The sequence below is a fragment of the Heterodontus francisci genome, chromosome 10 (assembly GCF_036365525.1).
Source record: "Heterodontus francisci isolate sHetFra1 chromosome 10, sHetFra1.hap1, whole genome shotgun sequence".
NCBI classification, from domain to species: Eukaryota; Metazoa; Chordata; class Chondrichthyes; order Heterodontiformes; family Heterodontidae; genus Heterodontus; species Heterodontus francisci.
In genome coordinates this window covers 73,199,973-73,221,508 of record NC_090380.1, presented here as the reverse complement: position 1 = coordinate 73,221,508, position 21,536 = coordinate 73,199,973, and the positions used below count along the sequence as shown (strand labels likewise).

General features: G+C 40.9%; 1 protein-coding gene across 1 annotated transcript in view; it reads right to left on the bottom strand.

The window, feature by feature from the left end:
- man1a2 (mannosidase, alpha, class 1A, member 2) overlaps positions 1-21,536 on the bottom strand; it is a 168,879-nt gene that overhangs the window by 58,665 nt on the left and 88,678 nt on the right. The window contains exons 4-5 of the mRNA XM_068040743.1: positions 19,254-19,372; positions 17,354-17,434 (exon numbers count right to left, since the gene is read on the bottom strand). Coding sequence (XP_067896844.1) covers positions 17,354-17,434; positions 19,254-19,372 — 200 coding nt within the window. The remainder of the gene's footprint in view (positions 1-17,353; positions 17,435-19,253; positions 19,373-21,536) is intronic.

The window sequence follows — 21,536 nt, the reverse complement described above, 5'->3', positions numbered from 1 at the left end:
TGGATCAATCCAAAGGAATTTTTTTAAATTCCTTCATGGAATTCCTTCGTCACTGGCAATGCCAGCTTTTGTTACCCATCCCTAGTTGCTCTTGAGATGGTTGTGGTAAGCTGCAGTCTTAAACTGCTGCAGTCCATGCAGCAGTCTGGTACAACTGAGTATCTTGCTAGGCTTTTTCAGAGGGCAGTTAAGAGTCAACCATCTTGCTCTGGTTCTGGAGTCACATGTAGGCCAGAACAGGTAAGGGCAACAGATTTTCTTCCCTAAAGGACATTAGTGAACCAGATGGGTTTTTACAGCAATCAACAATGGTTTCCTGGCAACATTACTGAGACTATTTCAATTTCAGATTTTATTCATTAATTGAATTTAAATTCCACCAGTTGCCAGTGTCCCTAGGGCACTATCCTGGGCCTCTGGATTACTAGTACAGTGACATTACCACCGCCATCACCTTGATGGAGTATATGTGAATTGACGAGGTAACCTTCTCTGGTATCTAGATCCCATGCACTGAAAGTAGTAATTCACCTCATGGCTGAAAAATCCTATAGGCAGCTCTCCATCCCAATCTTGAGCAAGAGGACAGTTTCTAGCGAGTTAAGCTTCAAGTGGCCCAGGTGCAATTCAATTGGAGGAAATACAACTTTGGTCGTGCATGGAGTAATGCACAGTTACTTGCAGTTTACAGGAAATGAGCTGTTTCCTTCTACAGCGCAACTGTCTGCATTTGATTCTTGATCGGACAGCAACTGACTTTGGAACATGTTCAGCACTGCTGGGACTAAGTGACCCTTTAATGAAAAGATCTTACATAATGGACCTGGTGCATGCCATCGAAACATGATCAGTTCCTACTGGACAAACTCACTAGCTGCATGTGCCCATCTATTTATTTATTTTTATTTAGAGATACAGCACTGAAACAGGTCCTTCGGCACACCGAGTCTGTGCCGACCAAGAACCACCCATTTATACTAACTGTGGGAGAAGTTTGCTGAGCTTTTGCTTCTATAACTGTTATTTGAGTAAGTAGATTAATATAATCCTAGTGAATACATATACATATATTCTTTCATATATGAGTTGAAAGCAGAGCTACATATTGGTACAAAATGGAGTATTTGACAGAGGCATTGTGGGACAGATTAGTTAGCTCACAGTTGGAGCTTGGTACAGCATGGCACAGATACCAACAGGGGGCCCCTCTTATCAGTGTAACTGCAGACTGCGCGAAACCCTCAGGAATGCAGGCCCAATTAAAAGTGACAGTTGGAAGACTCAAGGATAATTGATAGGGCCTGAGCTCATCAATTGGTGATCAGGGGCTTGCATGAGCTGATCACGTAGCCACATGATGCCTAATGAGTAATCTAATTGGTAATATGTGTAATGTATGTAATCAATAACCGTTATGATTGGATTATGTCCAGTTGTGGATTTCCTTTGTCCGGTGGAGTAGCACTGGACCGCCTTTAGGGAAGGTGTGCACCCCATGATATCATGCAATAAAGTGTTTATTCTCAAAGTCTGAGTCCGGAGAATTTGTTCAACAATTTGGCATAATCTGGATTTCTCCAACAGTTTGGCGTAGTTGGCAGGATCCCTGAGTTCATGGGATCCAAAAGAACCTAGTGAAGAACTAATCAACAGAATCAGGGGTAAGTCAACTTTTCTACGACTCTAATGTCTCAATTACCCAGCCTGAGCCTGAATTAAGAGGGCGACTGGGCCCCACACGAAGGCCAGGGTTAACTGGGAGAGGGGGACTAGGGGTCAAGGAAGAATTGGCTGAAATCTGACCAGAAAAATCCAGTAAAATTTGGCGAATTTGATGTAGTAGTGGTACCAAATTCCGGGAATTTGGTGATCCTAATTTGAGTTTGCGCAAGCTGTTCCTCCACCGGGTGGAGTAAAGAGGCTGTGGGACAAAAGGAGTTAGGACAACCGTCTGGGACGGTAAACGACTGGGGCTGTAACTAAATTTAATACCAAATTGACCCGACAGGCACGTGATCGTTGCTCCTGAGTACACAAGCCGGGATCTGGCCCTAGAGAGAGAGGCTGTGAGACGGAGGGAGAACGAAAGAGCGTTGTGGCCTGAGAGACGGGGTGAGCCGGTTAGCTGACCTTGAAAATTTATTAACTGCGCCTGTTCGTTTCCTTGTGTGTGGTTCGTCCTTTGTTTGTGTTACTGTGTCTATTCGTTTTCTTGTGTCTTGTTCGTTTTCTTTTGTTTTAATTCTACTTGATTCATAGAAAAGAACTCGTAAGTGAAGAAGGTTTTTGAGAAAGTAGAAGGAAATCTGGACTCAACGGCTTCCAAGAGGGAAGGGTCGCCCCTGGGGACAAGTAATTCGTGTCCTCTGGAGAAAGGCGACCCACATCCTTTTGCCCCCTCGAAGGAGACGCAGAAGCGCCACGGTAAATATGTGTTTTCAAGATAGGTATGTTTTAGATTAAAAACAAGTTACTGTGTCTTTGATTCGACTGTGAGAATGTTGGAAGCTTCCGCGAACAAATTGAATGTCTGGGATGTAGAACTTGTGTTCTGTACAACTTGTGTTCTGTAGAACTGACTGTCATTAACTCTTTGTTGTCTGGCTTTAATGTTGAAAGCATGAGTCTATTAAGTTGTTTGGAATTGAATGAGTGTGAAAAGTGATTGTTGAGTGTGTTCATTTCAATTTAAGATTGTGCACCCAGGAATGGGATATAAAATTGAATTATATTTTAAGTTAAAGTTTTATTTTTATTTTAAAAGTTGGTTTTGCAACTGTGAAAAGGCAATGAACAATTTTCTAAGAGATAAGCTTCAGCCTTGAAGGTCTGAAGATGTCTGGCAGAAATCCAATTTGAAGTTCAAAACATTGCTTTAATTGGAAACTCTGCTATTGTTTTATTTTACAGTCTAAACTTGAAGACATGTTTTACTGACTGTTTTAAGCAGCAAATGTTAAAAGATTTAATATTGGTTTAAGGGAGAGATAGATAAACAAAGGAGATACAGGAAAGATTCTGTCTGTTTAAAAAGCTGGTGTTAAGTCTTCTGTTATAAGAATGTTAAATAACTTTTTCTTTAGTTTTTGATTTTATTACAGTCATTTGAAAAGGCGCCTGAAGAAAGAACAAGAGAATGATGTAATTTACCTATCTTTTAAAATGCTATTCTGTTCTGTGTGTAGTTAATAAGTAGCATAAGTTAATAAGTCAGAATTGAATTAATACTATTAAGATTAATTGACCTGTTAAGTTGAAGAACTGGAAATTTCATTTGTTGCCACAATGAACTTTCAAGTTTATTATGTCATGTTTTGGAGGAGTCTTCAGTTCCGGACAGAGGACTCACTCATATAACATTGGCAGTTTTGATTTTTAAATATTATTGCAGTGAATTGGAATTTGGAATCATCTTTGTTAAAAAAAAAAATAATAATCATCCTTGGATTAGAAACCTCTTATTTAAGGATAAAAAAAAACATTTAAAATGGAGAGTTCAAACTTTTCCATTAAAACAAAAGGGTTACGTAAAGCGACGCAGCGGAGAATGCTTTGCTCCGCCCCTTGGAGACAAGCAAGAAATTAACCCTGCTGCAACTATCTTTATCAATGAGACAAAGTGCTTGAGAAGGAGAGATAGTTGCAAGCACTTCTGTCTTTAACGTACAAAAAGTACAACCAAGTCTGGGCATAAGAAATTGGAATCGATAAACAAAATTAAATTGATATGCGTGGTTATTTAAAGCATTCAAAGGGAAACTTACTGTTATTTGAATTTGGAATAATCTGAGATGTCGAAAGTCCAGTTTAATTTGGCAAGTTATTTAAGGAATTAAAATGTCATCTAAGGAAAAAAAAAATATACACTAATGTCTGGAATCAAATGGAAATGTTTGATTTCTGTTTTAAGGAATTATGAATATTAATTGTAAAGGTTCTCCAGGGCTCAAAATGAAATAGAATTATAATTAATGGGAATTGGCAATCAGATCTGGCTGATGCAAGCGCTAATAAAGGAATTCTGGGGATAAACAAATAGTGAAATAAACAGCTAATTTCCAAGAAGCCTCGAATTTTCCAGTGAAAGTCAGGAAAGTGTAGATCAGACTAGCAATTGATAGTTTTCTCTTGGAGATATGAGTTTTTAAAGAGTGCTACATTTGAAAGTCTTGCCATAACCTGAGACATCAGGACCCTGCAGGGGGAGGTAAGCAAAGATCTCAGATAGACACCACCAGCATTCCCCCCCCACCCCCCCACCCCCACCTTTTCCTCACCAATGATATTTGATCTTTTGATAAGATCACCTGAGAGATCAGAATATGTGGCATGACAGTGGAATACCAGTGTAAGTGTGCAGATGTGATTTGTTATTTGGAAAGCAACGGAAGCATTTGTGGCATTTTCAACTTCAAAGGCGAGCAACCCTAAGGATACCAAAAAAAAAATAGATTAAAATGGAGTGTGGTTTTTTTTCCGATCAAAGAAAAAGGTTTTGTAAAGAGACGCAGCTGAGACGATTTTGCTCCGCCCCTTGAAAAAAAAACCCCCGCTGCAGCTGCTGTTTTTCCATTTAACCCACCACACAATTTTGCATTGCTGAGAGTAAAATTTATACATATTGGACATTGTTAAATTTTAAATTTCTAAATTGACAGATATAAGTGGACAAATTAATCCATTGGGCTCAGGGGCAAAGCCACAATAGATTCTTTGTGTTTTTTTTAAGCAGGTGACGGCAGGCCATGTGAGAATTGATGCCACAGCAAGAGATCCAGCAGCTTTGAGAATTTAAGACCTTAATTGCAGACATCAAATATCACAGCATCTGCATCAATGAGACAATTTTCAGCATCTGCAGTATTTTGCTTTTATTTAGTAGACAATTTAATCTACCAGGTGTGTCAGATTTTGACAGCAAAGGCCCTCCAGGGACCTTTTGTGTCAAAATCATTGGGGGGTGTACAAGGGAAGGAGCCAACAATCAAACCAGCATTCAAAATTTATTAAACGGACAACAAGCTCCAATCACCACGATTACCCCCCACATTTTAAATACTAACGAGTAAGGTTACGACCCAACAGCCACAAGTGACTGGTCATGGACTATATGAACTATGGGGCATTGCACAACATGTTGGATGGAAAGTGTGTACGGTGTTCCACAGATGACCGTGCTAACGGCGTGACCAGACAGAAAGGGGAAGGGGCAACTGAGAGCTGTGTCTTTGGAATTGTTTGTGCCCCTCCCATTGGGCAACAGATGATAAGGAAAGTTGAAAGGAACATGGATGTGTGTGGGTACATCGAGCCCAGGGGAGGCATTGTATGATAATGTTAAACATGAGATTGTGCCTGTCCTGGTCAATATCTCAGGGATGCAAATGCCGGGATATTGTACGGAACAGGCAAGAAATATGTATAGTGTATTAAGTAAGATTTGTAATGCAGCAGGCTGCCGATGCCATGGGTGCCACTAAATTTAGAGGCCAGGATCAGCTTTATAGAACAAAGTAGAAAATATAGGGGTGATAAGGGGAAAAGATTACATAAAATACAATGATATTTTACCCTATGTTATGGAAATTAGAAAAGAGGCAATTGGAACAACATTGTCCATTGTCTGAGAGTAGTCTGGAAAACCAAGTGATTATATGTCCTCATCCTAAATATAAAATGGCAGAATCAAAATGTGGATTTAATGCCACTGTAAACTGCATCATGGAGACTAGGAAAGCATTGTCAGGGCTAACCCATGTGGCCTATATGGGAAAGGGGAGATATTGCTTAACTACCACAGCGAGGGAGTATCAGTATGGACGTAAACGGACTTGGCCGGTGAGCAACAGTACATTTTGGTTCAACCCACAAATACCAACCCGAGTAGGGAAGATGGAGTTGGTAGAGATACATAAACAAAAGACAGAAACGATAACTGTGACAGAAAGTATTAAGGATTTGACTATTCAGCCATTGCCCACACGCTTGGGTAAAGAGAGACAGCAGCTAGAAGTCACTGCTGCAGTGTACTACAATTTGGAACAACAGTCGAAGATGCTACAGGATGAGATTGACGAGATAAATGATTCTACCTGGCAGGAGGACTTATGGAACTGGGGGTCAGACGTGCAGATACACCCCTGGTTTAGAATTATCCCCCATGTCCTGATAGTGGTTTTGGGTATCATGGTGTTAGATGTGACATACTTAATTTGGCAACTTAAGAAATTAATTAGGCGATGTAAGAGGATGTATGAACACAGGTTGGACAGCTACCCGAAAAAGCAATTAGTGTTCGAACTTGCTCTGTCAAAGGAGGGACAATTAGTTATGCCATAAAAGGGTAATTGTATAACCTTTTCATATATACTTAAAATGAATTAATGAATGATCAATGTACTCTAAGATGTTTGTACAATCGAAATTGTAATTGTATAAGTGCACCACCTTTTATATTGTAAACGAGTAACTGAAGCCCTTGCAAAACCTATGCCTTTACAGAGTTCCCGCAGGCCCCTCTTGTGGCACAAGCAGGCAACGTATTGAGTGCGACCCCTCCGGGTGTTGAAGGCTGTTTCGAGACAAATAGAGACCATTAAAGGCACCTAGGTGGGATCAAGGGAAGGATTCTTAAAAGGTTTTGAAGAGTCAAGAGGGGACTGTGGGAACAGAATTTTAGAATTTTAAGAACAGAATTTTATGGGGACATTTAAGATGAAATTAATCAATCATGTATTGCTAACAAGCTAGCTTCAGTGCTGGAGGGAGGGACAGCTTATCAGAAATGACTTCAGGGCTGCCGAGGCAACTTGGCCTTGCGGCTGGTGCAGTGTGGAGGGGGAGAGAGATTATGCTTTAACAACTTTTTAACCCCTACCTCTCCCCTCTGCATACGATGATGTTTTGTTATCATGGTATGATAAAAGGAGGGATTGTGGGAGAAGTTTGCTGAGCTTTTGCTTCTATAACTGTTATTTGAGTAAGTAGATTAATATAATCCTAGTGAATACGTATACATATATTCTTTCATATATGAGTTGAAAGCAGAGCTACATATTGGTACAAAATGGAGAATTTGACAGAGGCATTGTGGGACAGATTAGTTAGCTCACAGTTGGAGCTTGGTACACCATGGCACAGATACCAACAGGGGGCCCCTCTTATCAGTGTAACTGCAGACTGCGCGAAACCCTCAGGAATGCAGGCCCAATTAAAAGTGACAGTTGGAAGACTCAAGGATAATTGATAGGGCCTGAGCTCATCAATTGGTGATCAGGGGCTTGCATGAGCTGATCACGTAGCCACATGATGCCTAATGAGTAATCTAATTGGTAATATGTGTAATGTATGTAATAAATAACCGTTATGATTGGATTATGTCCAGCCGGGATGGGCTGAGTAACTGTATATCCGTTGTGGATTTCCTTTGTCCGGTGGAGTAGCACTGGACCGCCTTTAGGGAAGGTGTGCACCCCATGATATCATGCAATAAAGTGTTTATTCTCAAAGTCTGAGTCCGGAGAATTTGTTCAACAATTTGGCATAATCTGGATTTCTCCAACACTAACCCATATTCCCTACCACCTACCTACACTAGGGGCAATTTACAATGGCCAATTTACCTATCACCTGCAAGCCTTTGGTGGTGGGAGGAAACCCACGCGGTCACAGGGAGAACTTGCAAACTCCGCACAGGTAGTACCCAGAATTGAACCCAGGTCCCTGGAGCTGTGAGGCTGCGGTGCTAACCACTGCGCCACTGTGAACTCTTGGTCAGGAAGTTCAAGGTTAGTCTGCTGCAACCTAAGTTTCCTATGCCAAAAGAAGATCTGAAGTACATCAAGCCATGACTGGTGAGATTGTGTGTGTGTGTGTGTGTGTGTGTGTGTGTGTGTGTGTGTGTGTGTGTGTGTGTGTGTATATATAGGCCCCTTTTTAATCATGGGAGAAAATAAATACAGTTCCGTGACACAAGCCACTCTCTTAGGCATAGAATGAATGAAAAAATAGAAGTTTCAAAATTTGCATGTCTTCGGGGAGCAGAATCTGAGCAGTGTATCAGAATGATAGGCTAAGAAGTTCATTTATTAGCTGTTCACTGTATACATAAACAACTGCTCAGCAGCACAATTACTTAAATTTTTAGTAATCAGCTGGGCTATTGGCCAAAACAGTTGTTTTAACCAGATGCAAGAACTGGCTCAAGCAACGCCCCCCCCCCCCCCCCCACCCCCCACCATCACCTTCTTGAGTGAGTAGGAATGGGCAATAAATGCAGACCTGGTGATGCCCACCAAGAATGAATGAAACCTCTCTACCTCTCCTTCCTCCTTTAAGGATTCCTTAAAACCTACCTCTGACCAAGTTTTTGGACATCTCTGCCGTAATATCTTTTTATGTGGCTCCATGTCAAATTTTGTTTTCTCATGCTCCTTTGAAGTGTTTTGGGATATTTTATTACTTTAAAAGCTACTTTAAAAATAGTAGTAGTTGTGCGTCAACTATAAGAAATTATATCGAGACTTCATCTGGACATAAGTTGGAGCAATTCTGATGCTAAGCAAGTTATTTATATATGAAAGGCAGACATCAACATGACTTATTACTCAACAGTAAAAATAGAGTGTATTTTTAAAACCATTATTGTAGAGTAGTCAAAAATTGCATTAAGAAAAAGGACTGCCCCCAAACATGGTATTTATGCCAATGGGAATCTTGATCCTAGCGAAATATATTTCCTTTAAAGTCTGCAACATTTTTGTGTAAACAATAGCACTGTGGCACTGCTAAATCCTTTCAAATAGAGTACCTCAGCAACATTCATATGAGGTCTGTATCATGGCTTTTTTTTTTTAACCCCTGTTTTATTACTAGCTCTTTCATTCCCTCTATAGACATGCAGAATGGAAATTCTTTGCTGCAATATCAGGGACTGCACAGAAGCTGAGAGCAAGGGAAACCCATATAAAAGCAAATGCCTTGTACATTAGTCTATAAACTTAGCTTCAGCTGAAGTTTTTAATTTAAATTGAAAAGCTGTTTTAATAGCTACAAGTCTATTATTCTTAATGGAATATTAAGGCATAGAAATGGAAGGAGAAATCTGTACAGTGCAAACATGCTCACAAGAGTCAAAGGGAAATAATGTTCTTTTATTTCCTTTTTCTGTATTTATATAATTGCAGTTTCTGGTAGAATTAAAGAAAGAGTTCTATAAAAACAAAAAAGTGTTTGAAGGTATAATGGAATCAAGTTTCAAATTACATTAACATGATAAAGGTGTTATAAAGATGAAAATTTGGAGAACACAAGAAGTTAGCACAATGGCTACCCGATTTCTGTCCATTAAAATTAAACTGCGCTACATCTGTGTCCTAAGCAAAAGATATATTATTCATCATAGTTTATTTAGTACAGTTAGGTAGCAGTGGTGCAAAACAACCATTATGCCACTAAATCCAAATACAGTGGCAGCTTCAAGCATTTCCTAATCTGATATGGCAGAGGTTATATTGAATCCAACTTGGAGCTCTCCTTCCATATCCTTGACAATGCATCTAAATCCCATGTGCCATCAAGCAATTTCCAGGTATTTAATCAGACTGCTTATTTTATTCCTCTCAGTAAATTTGACGCACTAAAAGCAATTTAATGCTTCAACTGCATGATTTAAGATTGTTGCGACTAGCTAGCTGGCAAAGCAGGTACAGATTATAAAATGGATTCCCATGAGGTATAAATTGACTTCCCATTATTTTCTGCAAAAGTCAGTCTGACCTTTCAAAACTCAATGCTGAATACATCCTCAATTTCCACTTGTGCCTACTTACCAGAATGTGCGAGTGCAAATATGTATGCAGATATCCATGTGAAGTTGTGGAAGGGGGAAGATGGCTCTTTAGTGAGAACAAAAAACAAATACTCGCTTTACCACAGAAATATAAATCAATTTACTAAATACAAGACGAGGACCTTTTCTGAGTGATTTAATCAAAAGGAGTGAAGTAAAGAAATAGCTCCTGTGCGCAGCACTTCATTTTGGGTGAGCTAATTTGATTAATCATATTGCTGGGCCTGCATGGACCTCTCCCCCAAAATTGGGAAAGGTCCCAGCCAGATCAGCAAAAAATTGGAAATGTGACTTCATATTAACAGGGGCATTATTCACACCTTCAGAGCAACAACACATAGGTGAATCTCCAGGCAGTGGAAATGGGGTAGATCCTGAAATAAAGGAATTGACTCAGTTTATAGAATTGCTTCCATATGGAAGTGGCATAGAGTACCTCAGTTAGGATGAAAGATCACAGATCTGAAATGTTAACTGTTTCTCTCCCTCCACAGATGCTACCAGACCTACTGAGTATTTCCAGCATCTTCTGTTTTTATTATGGCACAACGGAGCTGCTGTTTTAAGTTTAACTTAAAGGGTATTGTTAGGTTTATTGTCAGTTTTGAACCTTGATTCTCAAAGTGAGATTGTTAAATCTGTATGAGTTTTGAATGTGATAGTTAGGAATTGTGCCCTCCAATGACATTATAAAAATTCAGGATTCATTTTTATGGGAATGAGATAAAACTACATAAAATTATTACAGAAGCAATGTACTACTGAAAATCTGAAATAAAAACAGAAGATCCCAGAAATATGCAGCAGCTCAGGCAGCATCCGTGGGGGGAGAAACAAGTTACGGTTTCAGGTCACTGACTTTTCATCTGGAAAGGAAAGGGAGATTGAATATGGGTCTATAATTTGCAAGGACAGGGTGCATTTTAATGAGCAGGACAACATGAGAAATGGAAACTATTCGCAATGTCAGCTAGCATGGGAGCTAGGGAGATATGTGCAGCAGTCAAAGTGTGCACACAAATAGAATTTAGATCACACAGGACAGGGAAGAGACGATATTAAAGCCAAAGTTGAAGTCCGAGGTCCTGTGGTCAGATGAAGTCAACTTGTAGACAGTGCGGAGTAACCTTGGAGCAACCCAGAACCAGAATTGTTTTCTAATTTAGCTTAAAAAAAATGTCCTCCCTTCCAGGGAGTATATTCTGGGATTATACCAGAATATTAAAGCATTGGGAGAATGGATTTAATGATGAGTAGATGTACCATTTGGCAGAACAAGTTTGATGGACCAACTAGTCATTTCTGTCCTTTTTCATACATTGCAAAATGTTAACCTTTTTTTTCTCTTAACAGATTCTTACTGACCTTGTGTATTTCCAACATTTCCTGTTCTTATTTCAGATTTCCAATATCTGCAGTTTGCTTTCTATTTCCATTTTTATTACTCAGTATTATGGAAGCATCAGTGGTAATTTTATAATTTGAACCTTAAAGTATGTTCATATTTCTGGAGAAAATGAAAAATTAGTGGTCATGGTTATCCCTGGATGTTTGTTTAGCTCTGTCGAGTCATAGAGTTATACAGCATAGAAACAGACCCTTCGGTCCATCGTGTCTGTGCCGGCCATCCAGCACCCAACTATTCTAATCCCATATTCCTGCACTTGGCCTGTAGCCTTGTATGCTATGGCGTTTCAAGTGCTCATCTAAATACTTCTTAAATGTTGAGGGTTCCTGCCTCCACCACCTCTTCAGGCAGTGCGTTCCAGATTCCAACCACCCACTGGGTGAAAAAAAATTTCCTCAAATCCCCCCTAAACCTCCTGCCCCTTACCCTAAATCTATGCCCCCTGGTTCTTGACACCACCGCTAAGGGAAAAGGTTTCTTCCTATCTAACCTATCAATGCCCCTCATAATCTTGTACACCTCAATCATGTCCCTCCTCAGCCTTCTCTGCCCCAAGGAAAACAACCCTAGCTTTTTCAGTCTCGCTTCTTAGCTAAAATGCTCCAGCCCAGGCAACAGCCTGGTGCACCATCTCCAGTGCAATCACATCCTTCCTATAGTGTGGTGACCAGAACTGTACACAGTATTCCAGCTGTGGCCTAACTAGCATTTTATACAGCTCCATTATAACCTCCCTGCTCTTATATTTTATGCCTCGGCCAATAAAGGCAAGTATCCCATATACTTTATCTACCTGTGCTGCTGCCTTCAGTGATATATGGACAATTACACCAAGGTCCTTCTGACCTTCTGTACTTCCTAGGGTCCTACCATCCATTGTATATTCCCTTGCCTTGTTAGTCCTCCCAAAATGCCTTACCTCACTTCTCAGGATTAAATTTGCCACTGCTCCGACCATCTATACCTCCCTGTAATCTAAGGATTTCCTCCTCACTATTTACTATCCTCACCACCAGTTTTCGTGTCATCTGCGAACTTACTGATCATACCTCCTATATTCACGTCTAAATCATTAATGTGCACTACAAACAGCAAGGGTCCCAGCACCAATCCCTGTGGTACACCACTGGTCACAGGCTTCCAATCGCAAAAACAGCTCTTAACCATTACCCTCTGCCTCCTGCCACTAAGCCAATTTTGGATCCAAATTGCCAAATTGCCCTGGATCCCATGGGCTCTTACCTTCTTAACCAATCACCCATGCGGGACCTCATCAAAAGCCTTACTGAAATCAACATATACTACATCTACTGCTTTACCCTCATCGACACATCTAGTCACCTCCTCGAAAAATTCAACCAAGTTAGTTAGACATGACCTCCCCCTGACAAAACCATGCTGACTATCCCTGATTAATCTCTGCCTCTCCACGTAGAGATTAATCCTGTCCCTCAGAATTTTTCCAATATTTTCTCAACCACTGATGTTAGACTCACCGGCCTGTAATTGCTTGGTTTATCCCTGCTACCCTTCTTGAATAATGGTACCACATTCGCTGTCCGCCAGTCCTCTGGTACCTCTCCTGTAGCCAGAGAGGATTTGAAAATTTGTGTCAAAGCCCCTGCTATCTCCCCCCCCTTGCCTCACATAACAGCCTGGGATACATCTCATCTGGGCCTGAGGATTTATCCACTTTTAAGCCTGCCAGAACAGCTAATACTTCCTCCCTTTCAATGCTAATATGTTCAAGTATATCACAATCCCCCTCCCTGATCTCTACACCTACATCGTCCTTCTCCATAGTGAACACCGATGGAAAGCAATCATTTAAAACCTCACCCATGTCCTCCGGCTCCACACACACATTGCCACATTGGTCCCTAATGGGCCCTACTCTTTCCCTGGTTATCCCCTTACACTTAAGATACTTATAAAACGCCTTAGGATTTTCCTTTATCTTGCCCGCCAGTGTTTTTTCATGTCCCCTCTTCACTCTGCTAATTATTTATTTATTTTATTTTATTTTTTTTTTTAAGTGCAACCCTACACTTTCTATACTCCTCTAGTGCCTCCGTTGTTTTCAGCACTTGGGATCCGACATAAGCCTCCTTTTTTTTCCTGATTCAATCCTCTATATCCCTCGACATCCAGGGTTCCCTGGGCCTATTAGTCCTACCCTTCACCTTAACGGGTACATTTTTTTTTAATCCCCAACTTTTCATTTCCCATCGGTGTCCCTGAAGATTTCATTCCCCCTTTGTGGCCCCCAACTTACTGAATCGTATCTTTTAACATTTTTAAATAAAACCCAGAACATACTTGAAGATGGTAAAGAAAATGTTCAGTTGGCAAGTTAATGGAAGTGAAACAGGGCCATGCAGTTCTGAAGCTTTGGGATAATGATGATGTGATCTGGAATCATTGAAAAGGGGGTGGTAGGACGTGGGAGGAGTGGAGAAGTGTTGGGAGTTTGGAGGGAGTCCTGAGAGATACAAACATTGAGAGCAGTCACTGAAATATGGGAGTACTGCAAGGGGGCACCATGGTGTGGGAACAATGGGAGTAGAGTCTGGAGGTGGTGAAAGCAAGAAACTGGGATGTAGCAATGTTGCCTTAGAATGAGGGAAAGGGATAGCAGAGTATGAGAGCATTGGGGCATGGAGCTAAAATCACTAGGTGAGGGGGTCCTAGGATGTAGCACCACCAGGAGTGGTGCCTTGAGGGTGTGGCAATGGCAGTGGGCGGGGGGGCAGTTCCGGTGTGTGGCCAGATGCTGTTGGGATCTGGGAGCACTGGCGTAGACTACAAGGGTCAGGAAGAGAGAACACTGCATATGGGAGCAGTGGAAAGAGTAGAAGGGTCTTGGAGCACAGAGTGTTAGCTCTGTGGACTGGCACGATGGAGAGTGCAGTTTGGGAGCAGCAGATGGTATGAGATCTGAGAACATTGGAGAAGACAGTCCCTCAGTATTGTAATACTGGGGGAGGTGCTGGGAGCTAACAGCATTAGCGGTGAATCTTAGGGAGTCCAAGAGTGCTGAAAGTAGATAACGTTTGTAAGGGAGAACTGGGATCTGGCAGATGCTATGATTGGATAGGTGACAGTAGGACCAAGCAAGGGGAGTTCCATTGAGCTGGATAACAAGAGGAGAGGCTTTGGAGAAATATGGTATGGTGGACCATGTCAAAGACTGCAGAGAGAGATAAAGGAAGACAAAAGAGATAATGTACCATGGTCACAGTCACAGAAAACAATTTCATTGGTGACTTCAATTAGGGCCATTTCAGTGCCGTGGTAGTGTCATAAACCTGTTATGATCAGGTTAGCAATGCGTCTAGGGGTCTTTTGCTGTCTTCACTTGGTCTTATTGTAACAGGGTTTTATTTCAAACACACTGTTTTGAGCTCTCATTTTTGTGAATCCTTGTTCACAACTTTCCAATTATAAGCCAAAGAAATGAGCACAAACAGGTTTCTGAGGTTTAAAGACAGATGTAATTTATTAAAATTTTAAAACTTAATCTCTAATACGGTTCATGCCTATGGATATACATCGTGCCCACGCAATGTAAACATGCAGATAGGAATAGAAAAGATAAGTAGAACAGTTTGAGGGAATATCTTGTTACTGTTTCTTGAACTCGCTGTCGTCTTTGATTGAAGATATGGTCTTGCATTTCATTGGGGCCCAGTAGTCTTCTTCAAACCTTGTTCACATAAGAACTCTTTTCTCTCTGAATTTAGATGTCTTCAATGGTTTCAGTTCCCTGAGAGATGAGCAGGCAGACAGGAGATGTTCTCCGTCCACAAGCACACAACGTTCTCTGTTCAAATCCCTTTGTCGGGAGTTCAAATTTTAAAAAAACTCCCAGATTGTCCAGGTTAGTCATGTGACTAGCTCCTTATATGGAACAGTCTCTTCAACATCCTTTGTTGGAAGTTCAAATTCTCTGCAACAGCCAGTTAGCCATGTGACTAAAACTGGTCTAACCACTTGTGTATTGAGGAAGCAACTGCTGGGTCCCCATTGTTTCAACATTGTCAATACTATGTAAATGTCCTTCCAGTCAATACTTGCAATTTTTAAGTTTTTGTTCATGTGGCGAAATACTGTGCGCCTCAATCTGGGCAGACCCGACTGAGAGATTCAAACATGGAGTTACAGGAAAGATGGGTACAAATCTGGAAAGCACTGACACATACAGGGACATTGTAGATGGGAGACAGAGCGACTACAAGTGTTTCATTTGGAGAGGGATATGATGGCAGTTTTGAAAGGAATGGGGAAGGTACTTGAGGAAAGGATCATTTACAGTGTCAGTTATCGTGGAAACCAGGAAGGGAAGTTGTGTGGTTAACAGATTAATGGGAAGGATGTCAAGGGAGAAAGAGGTGGGTCTCAGGGAGAAGATGAGCTTACAGATGGAAAAGTAGGAGATGCAAGAGGAATTAGAAAAAGACACAGGTGCACAGCTCAGCTGAGAGGGACCACAGGGAAGAGATTGGGCTTGGCGAGCAAGGGGAAGAAAGGGTGGCAGCAGAGGCTGCTGAATATCTCAATCGCAATGACAAAGAGGTCCATGACCTCAAATAATAACACAACTATAAAGGAAGAACAAGAATTGGTTGAGTTGTGACAGCTGGATTTGTTCCATGAACATCACTCAACACTTGCCAGAGAAATCGACTTGTCAGCATAATTTCGCAAGATTTTAAGTAAGAGTTCATTTCCTTTTGTTACGACCGAGTTGGGAAGAGCGCACTGTATATTCTAGTCCCACTTCTCCACAGGTCACAACGTATATTTAAATTTCCCACTTACCAATACAATCATGTATATCTTTCCCCAGGATAAACACATCAACCAGGTTTAACAAAATTATCTGTTTATTATAACCCAAGTCTTAACCAATAATAAAGTAAAACATACACACAAATTGCAATATTAAAGCCCCTTATTTATCCTAGCCCTCACACCCACACATACATACACACTGGTTAACTGGGAAAAATAAAAAGGGATTTGTGTTTACAGTTGTTATAAAGAAATAGAAGGAATAAAAGAAACATTTAGGCTGAAAAGAAGGTATGGAAAGATATCCTTTGTTTTGATTAGGCATTCCAAATGCGTCTTAAAGGCTGTCAATGGGATCTTCCTAGAACAGTTCTTTCCAGGAGATGTTGATGATCAGTTTGGGTAGGCTTTCCAAGAGATGCAGCAACAGTAGGCTCCAAATAAGTCTTACAGCAGGAAGACAGCAATAAGGTTACAGTGGCCACACATTCGATGCAAGGTTCCTTCAAATACACAAGGTTCCTTCAAATACAGGAGGAAATAGGAAACACGCTTGATGCAGGATTTCATTTCAAGAGAAAAAACTGAGCTGGCTGGATCTTCTGCTGTTGCAGGCAACCAACTACTTTTTTTTTTTAACAGTTCAAATTGAAACCAAAACTTTCCAGAAGCAAGCCTCCTGATGTCTATAAATCTTGGCCTGTCACTCCTTTATAAACATCTCTCCAAGTCAAAAACAATGCTTACTGGGTTTTTATTTTGAAAACGGGTGCCTTCCAGTAACTGTTTGCATTTCAAACTTAGTCCAAACCTTCTGAAAAAAAAAACACCCGAAGTTCCAGCATCTATGGAATCCTTTTAGTTTTAAACATCAATTCTCAAAATTTATCAAAAAATGGAAACATTCGTAACTTTACAAAAGAAAGCAAGATTTCAAAAGATACCTTGTCAACTATGTTAATTTCTTAGCAGTAGAATATACCTGAACAATTTTGCTAGGGAGCATCTGGAGATTAAAAACTGAAAATACTAGAAATTTGAAATAAACACAGAAAATGGTGGAAAGACACAACAGGTCTACCAATATCTGAAGAGAAAATGCTAATGTTTCAGTCTGAAAATGGATCTATATCCAAAATGATAAATCGACATTTTGATATTCATTTTCCATCATTGTGTTTTTCCGCTTATATTGATGGAGCTGTGCTATGAGCAATGAGATCTGCGAAAAAGTCCAAAATTACAAGGGGCTGAAGGGAATTCATTAACTTTTAACAAAATAATGAACAGCTTTACTGTACCTCTTCGCCTGAAAGGTAGTAGGCAGCTAGAAGGCCTCCGATAAACCTGATATTCACTTCAAAGACCGAGACTTCTGCATTCTACAGAGACATAAGGAGAAGAGTAAACAAAGTTAGGTTGTGATATATTAATGTTTTATAAGTATTATAAGGGGTCTGTCTATTTCTTATGCACAATTCAGGGGAAAAAGATCCAATTTTGGGGGACGTCTCCTGTTCCCCAAGGATGCCCAAAATATATTGGACACCATAGTGGCTCAAGTTACATTCAGGCATCCCTGGTAGTCACCTTAAACACAAGTTAGGGCCCGTTGCATATGCTATGAGTGGCTGAATGTCAGTTAATGAACTCCTTGGTCAAAAGCTGAGCAGAACAGGCTTCATTTGTTTTTTCCAGATCCTTCTGAGCCTTAACCTTTAAACAGGCCTTTGGAAGCTCCCAACATAAATGTTTGTTTTTTTTCTTCTTAATTTACTTTAATATGGAACCAGCAGCAATAACGCTCTTTCTATCTCCATTGCCCGACTGTGGGCTACTGCCAACCCACTATCATGCAACCTCACCCCCCAATTCCGCTCGCGCTCCCCACATCCCAAAACCTACCTGAGGGCCACTGCTGACCTCATAAGCGTCCAAATTGCTCAGGGGAAAAAGAAAATCAGTAAACTGCCTCAGGGGACAACACAGATGCCCATAGCACATTAGAATTATTTATATGAGGTCTGAAGCCCAAATTCAAATGAGCCTCAGGTCGCCAACTTCTGGTGTTTGCTGCAAGTGTCAAACATCTCGGACCGGAAAACAACTCAAAAAGTATACTTCCCCCACTCTCATGTTTATCATCAACACACAAAAGCACTTAAGTGCCCTACACCATGGACATAATATACAGTAAACCTAGCACACAAATGACAAATAAGTGTTCTGATTGGGTTTAGCTAAGTATTAAAATCAAGAAAGCACTGAGATTTTGTTTTACTTAAACCAATTATTTTGAAATCATGAACTCAAATATTTTCTTTGAACCATTATTTAACAATCTAAAGCCTGCAGCAAGTAAACTGGTATAAATCAGGAAATTTGCCATCACACTTAATTGGGGTCAGAGCTATGGCAATCAAATGGTGTTGGCGTAGTATTGGTGAAATGGTGCAAAAGTCCCAGGAAATTATGACATGGAATAAACAATGGTGTAATTCACATAACACTACAAATGAACTCAACTTTGTACATGTGCCATTTCAATGGTGCAAGTTTCCATATGGTGCTCATCACCCAGCCATCTTACTTTTCCCCTTCCATGAGCTATGTATACATCTACGTGCTGCTTTTTAAACAATTAAAACGTTCAAAATGTTAGAATATTTTCCTTAGGTGATATTGGACAATTATTCCCCAACCCAGCTTCCTCCCTTGCTTCCATCTCAGCCCACTTCAGCAAGCCATAATCTAAACTTCAATTCTCTCATGGCTTCATTTTGACCCATTCAGACCTCTATTTGTTTGCCTGCTTGTGCCTGCGCTGTCACCATTCTGGACCTCATCTTCCTCTCCTTCCTCCTCCTGTGTCGGTTTGGGTTTCAAACATGTAGGGCACAGCCAAATAGGGCACACTGGACAGCAAGAGAGGGAACCATAAGGAGGGAACTCAAGAGAGGGATCGAGGAAGCGTGACAGAAAGCTAGAGAGCAGAACGTAGGGTAGCAAGCACTCAACTTCCATGAATAGTGTGTGGGAAATCAACTTTCTAATTAAGGATGGATATGTCATCTGACAAACCACCTCTCTGACAATTCAAATACTTACCATTAATAAATTTGCCTTTAATTAAAACAGGAAGATGGAAAAAGGTCATTAACAGGAACAGCCATTTGGCCCTTCAAGCCTATTATGACTTACCACACTGAAATCTAGGTTCTTCTCAATCCATTCTTTCCCATCTCGAAACTCATCAAGAAGACCCATGATGTACAGCGTATCTAATGCATCCACAATGGTTGCACCCAACTGGGAATTTCCTTAAAAAAAAAAAACAATATTCAATACTTTACATGGTATCTGGCAAAAAGAGAAACACCTAAATCTGGCCAATCCAACTGTATACCTGAAAATATCATAGTATTGTTTATTTTACTGCATATTTATAGCTCCGTTTTTTTTTTAAATCTAGGGACTTGCCAATCTGCTTCAGAGGTAATCACCTACCTCCCAAGATCCTCCTCCTCCTTAGCCAGCTTCTAGAAAAACTTTCCCTCCCTATTTCTCTCCTTTCGGTCACCTAGAAAACTGATGTCTCCTTCTTAGCTTCGTTTCAACAGCAGACTACACAAACTGAACAGGAATTTGTGATCTGGCAAAAATTGTCACCAGATTAGGAATTCCTGCCAGTAATGCACTACAAAGAGCAAAACAACAGCATGAGGTAGGAGCTGTATTGGCAATGAATGAGATCTGTAACAGGTGCTCCTCAGGAAGGGGAGTTGCAGCAAGCCCCCCGAACAGATGCTTGTAGGCCTCTGGGAGATCAAGTTCAGATTGAAAATAGATGCTGGATTTCTGAATACCTGCAAAACAATGCTTTTCCATCAATTGAATTGTCATTGGAAGACTAAAATGCAGCAAGAAAAGCCTTCAAATCAATGATTCACATCTCTCTCTGACATTCAACGATATTACCATCACTGAAACCCCTACCCCTTGTGGTTGTCACTGACAGGAACTTAACCAGACTAGCCATATAAATACTGTGGTTACAAGAGCAGGTCAGAGGATGGGAATTCCACGGCGAGTAACTCACCTTGAGCCCCCAGAGCCTGCCCATCGTCTACAAGGCACAAGTCAGGAGTGTGATGGAGACTGTCCACTTGTCTGGATGAATGCAGCTCCAACAACATCAAAGAAGCTCACCATCATTCAGGACAAAACAGCCTGCTTGATCGGCACCCCATCCACCACTGGAGCACAGTAGCAGCAGTGTGTACCATCTTCAAGATGCACTGCAACAACTTGCCAAGGCACCTGCCAAACCCATGACAAGGACAAGGGTAGCAGAGGCATTGGAACAACAACTGCAAGCTCCCCTCCAAGTAACACTCCATTCTGACTTGGAATTATAATCGCCGTTCCTTCACTGTCACTGGGTCAAAATCCTGGAATTCCCTCCCTAACAGCACTGTGGGTGTACCTACATCACATGGACTGCAGCAGTTCACCACCACCTTCTGAAGGGCAATTAAGAAAGGGCAATACAATGCTGGCCTTGCCAGCACGCTCACATCCCATGAATGTATTAAAAAAAAACTGCGCTTTCAGTTATACCAACTTTAATTCTTTGCAGAACTGTGCAGTTTAAAGGCATACTGTGATGCCTATTACAAAATCAATGGAATGCTGAACTACATAGACAAAATAGAAGTCACAATATATAGTATTCTGGTCAAAAAACACTACTCTGTCCTGTTCTGATCACTGAGACACAAGTGTTACGATTGGATGAGGATGGGGTCAAAGGGCTCCCCTCTTTTCCCTTTCCTTGTTTAATCACAACAGGTTTATTTCTTTAAGTGGATATATTTACTAATTCAGTGAGTATTTAATTGTTTACACGACATGATCATAAAAAGAGTCAAATGGACCATTTTTCTTGAGCTTAATAAAGAAAGAGGCTAGCTTGATGGTACTTAAACCGATCTAAGTAAAATAATAAAATACGATCCAACCTTATCACACACACAAATAGGTTACAGAGTGGGGAAGGATAGATTGGTAGAATTAGAGCCCGAAGAAATAAAAGGAGCATACAGTCTGTGGAAATTGGTGACTCGGCTGGCTTCAGGCTGAATTCGGTGGGCGTGTGACTTTCCTTTGGTGGTCCTGAGGCTTCCGGTTTGAAGATGTGGACGTTGATTCAGTGGTTCTCTGGGAGGAGGTAATGCGATTGATTTCTTTTGAGGGGGTCTCTGTCTAGTCTTTCCAGAAACTTCTCTATCGACTAGCACCATCCTCAGGCTTAAGTAATTAAGCACAGTGAGCATCAATCGGTGAAAAGACTAGCACAATCAAACACAGATCAATTAAACCACTGAACACTACAGTCTGCAGCAGGAAATATGCCTCGGTGCTCAAGGTCAGCAGGCAGAGTTCGAAGCTTGCAAGGATTGAGTGGTTCGTCTCCACAAGTTT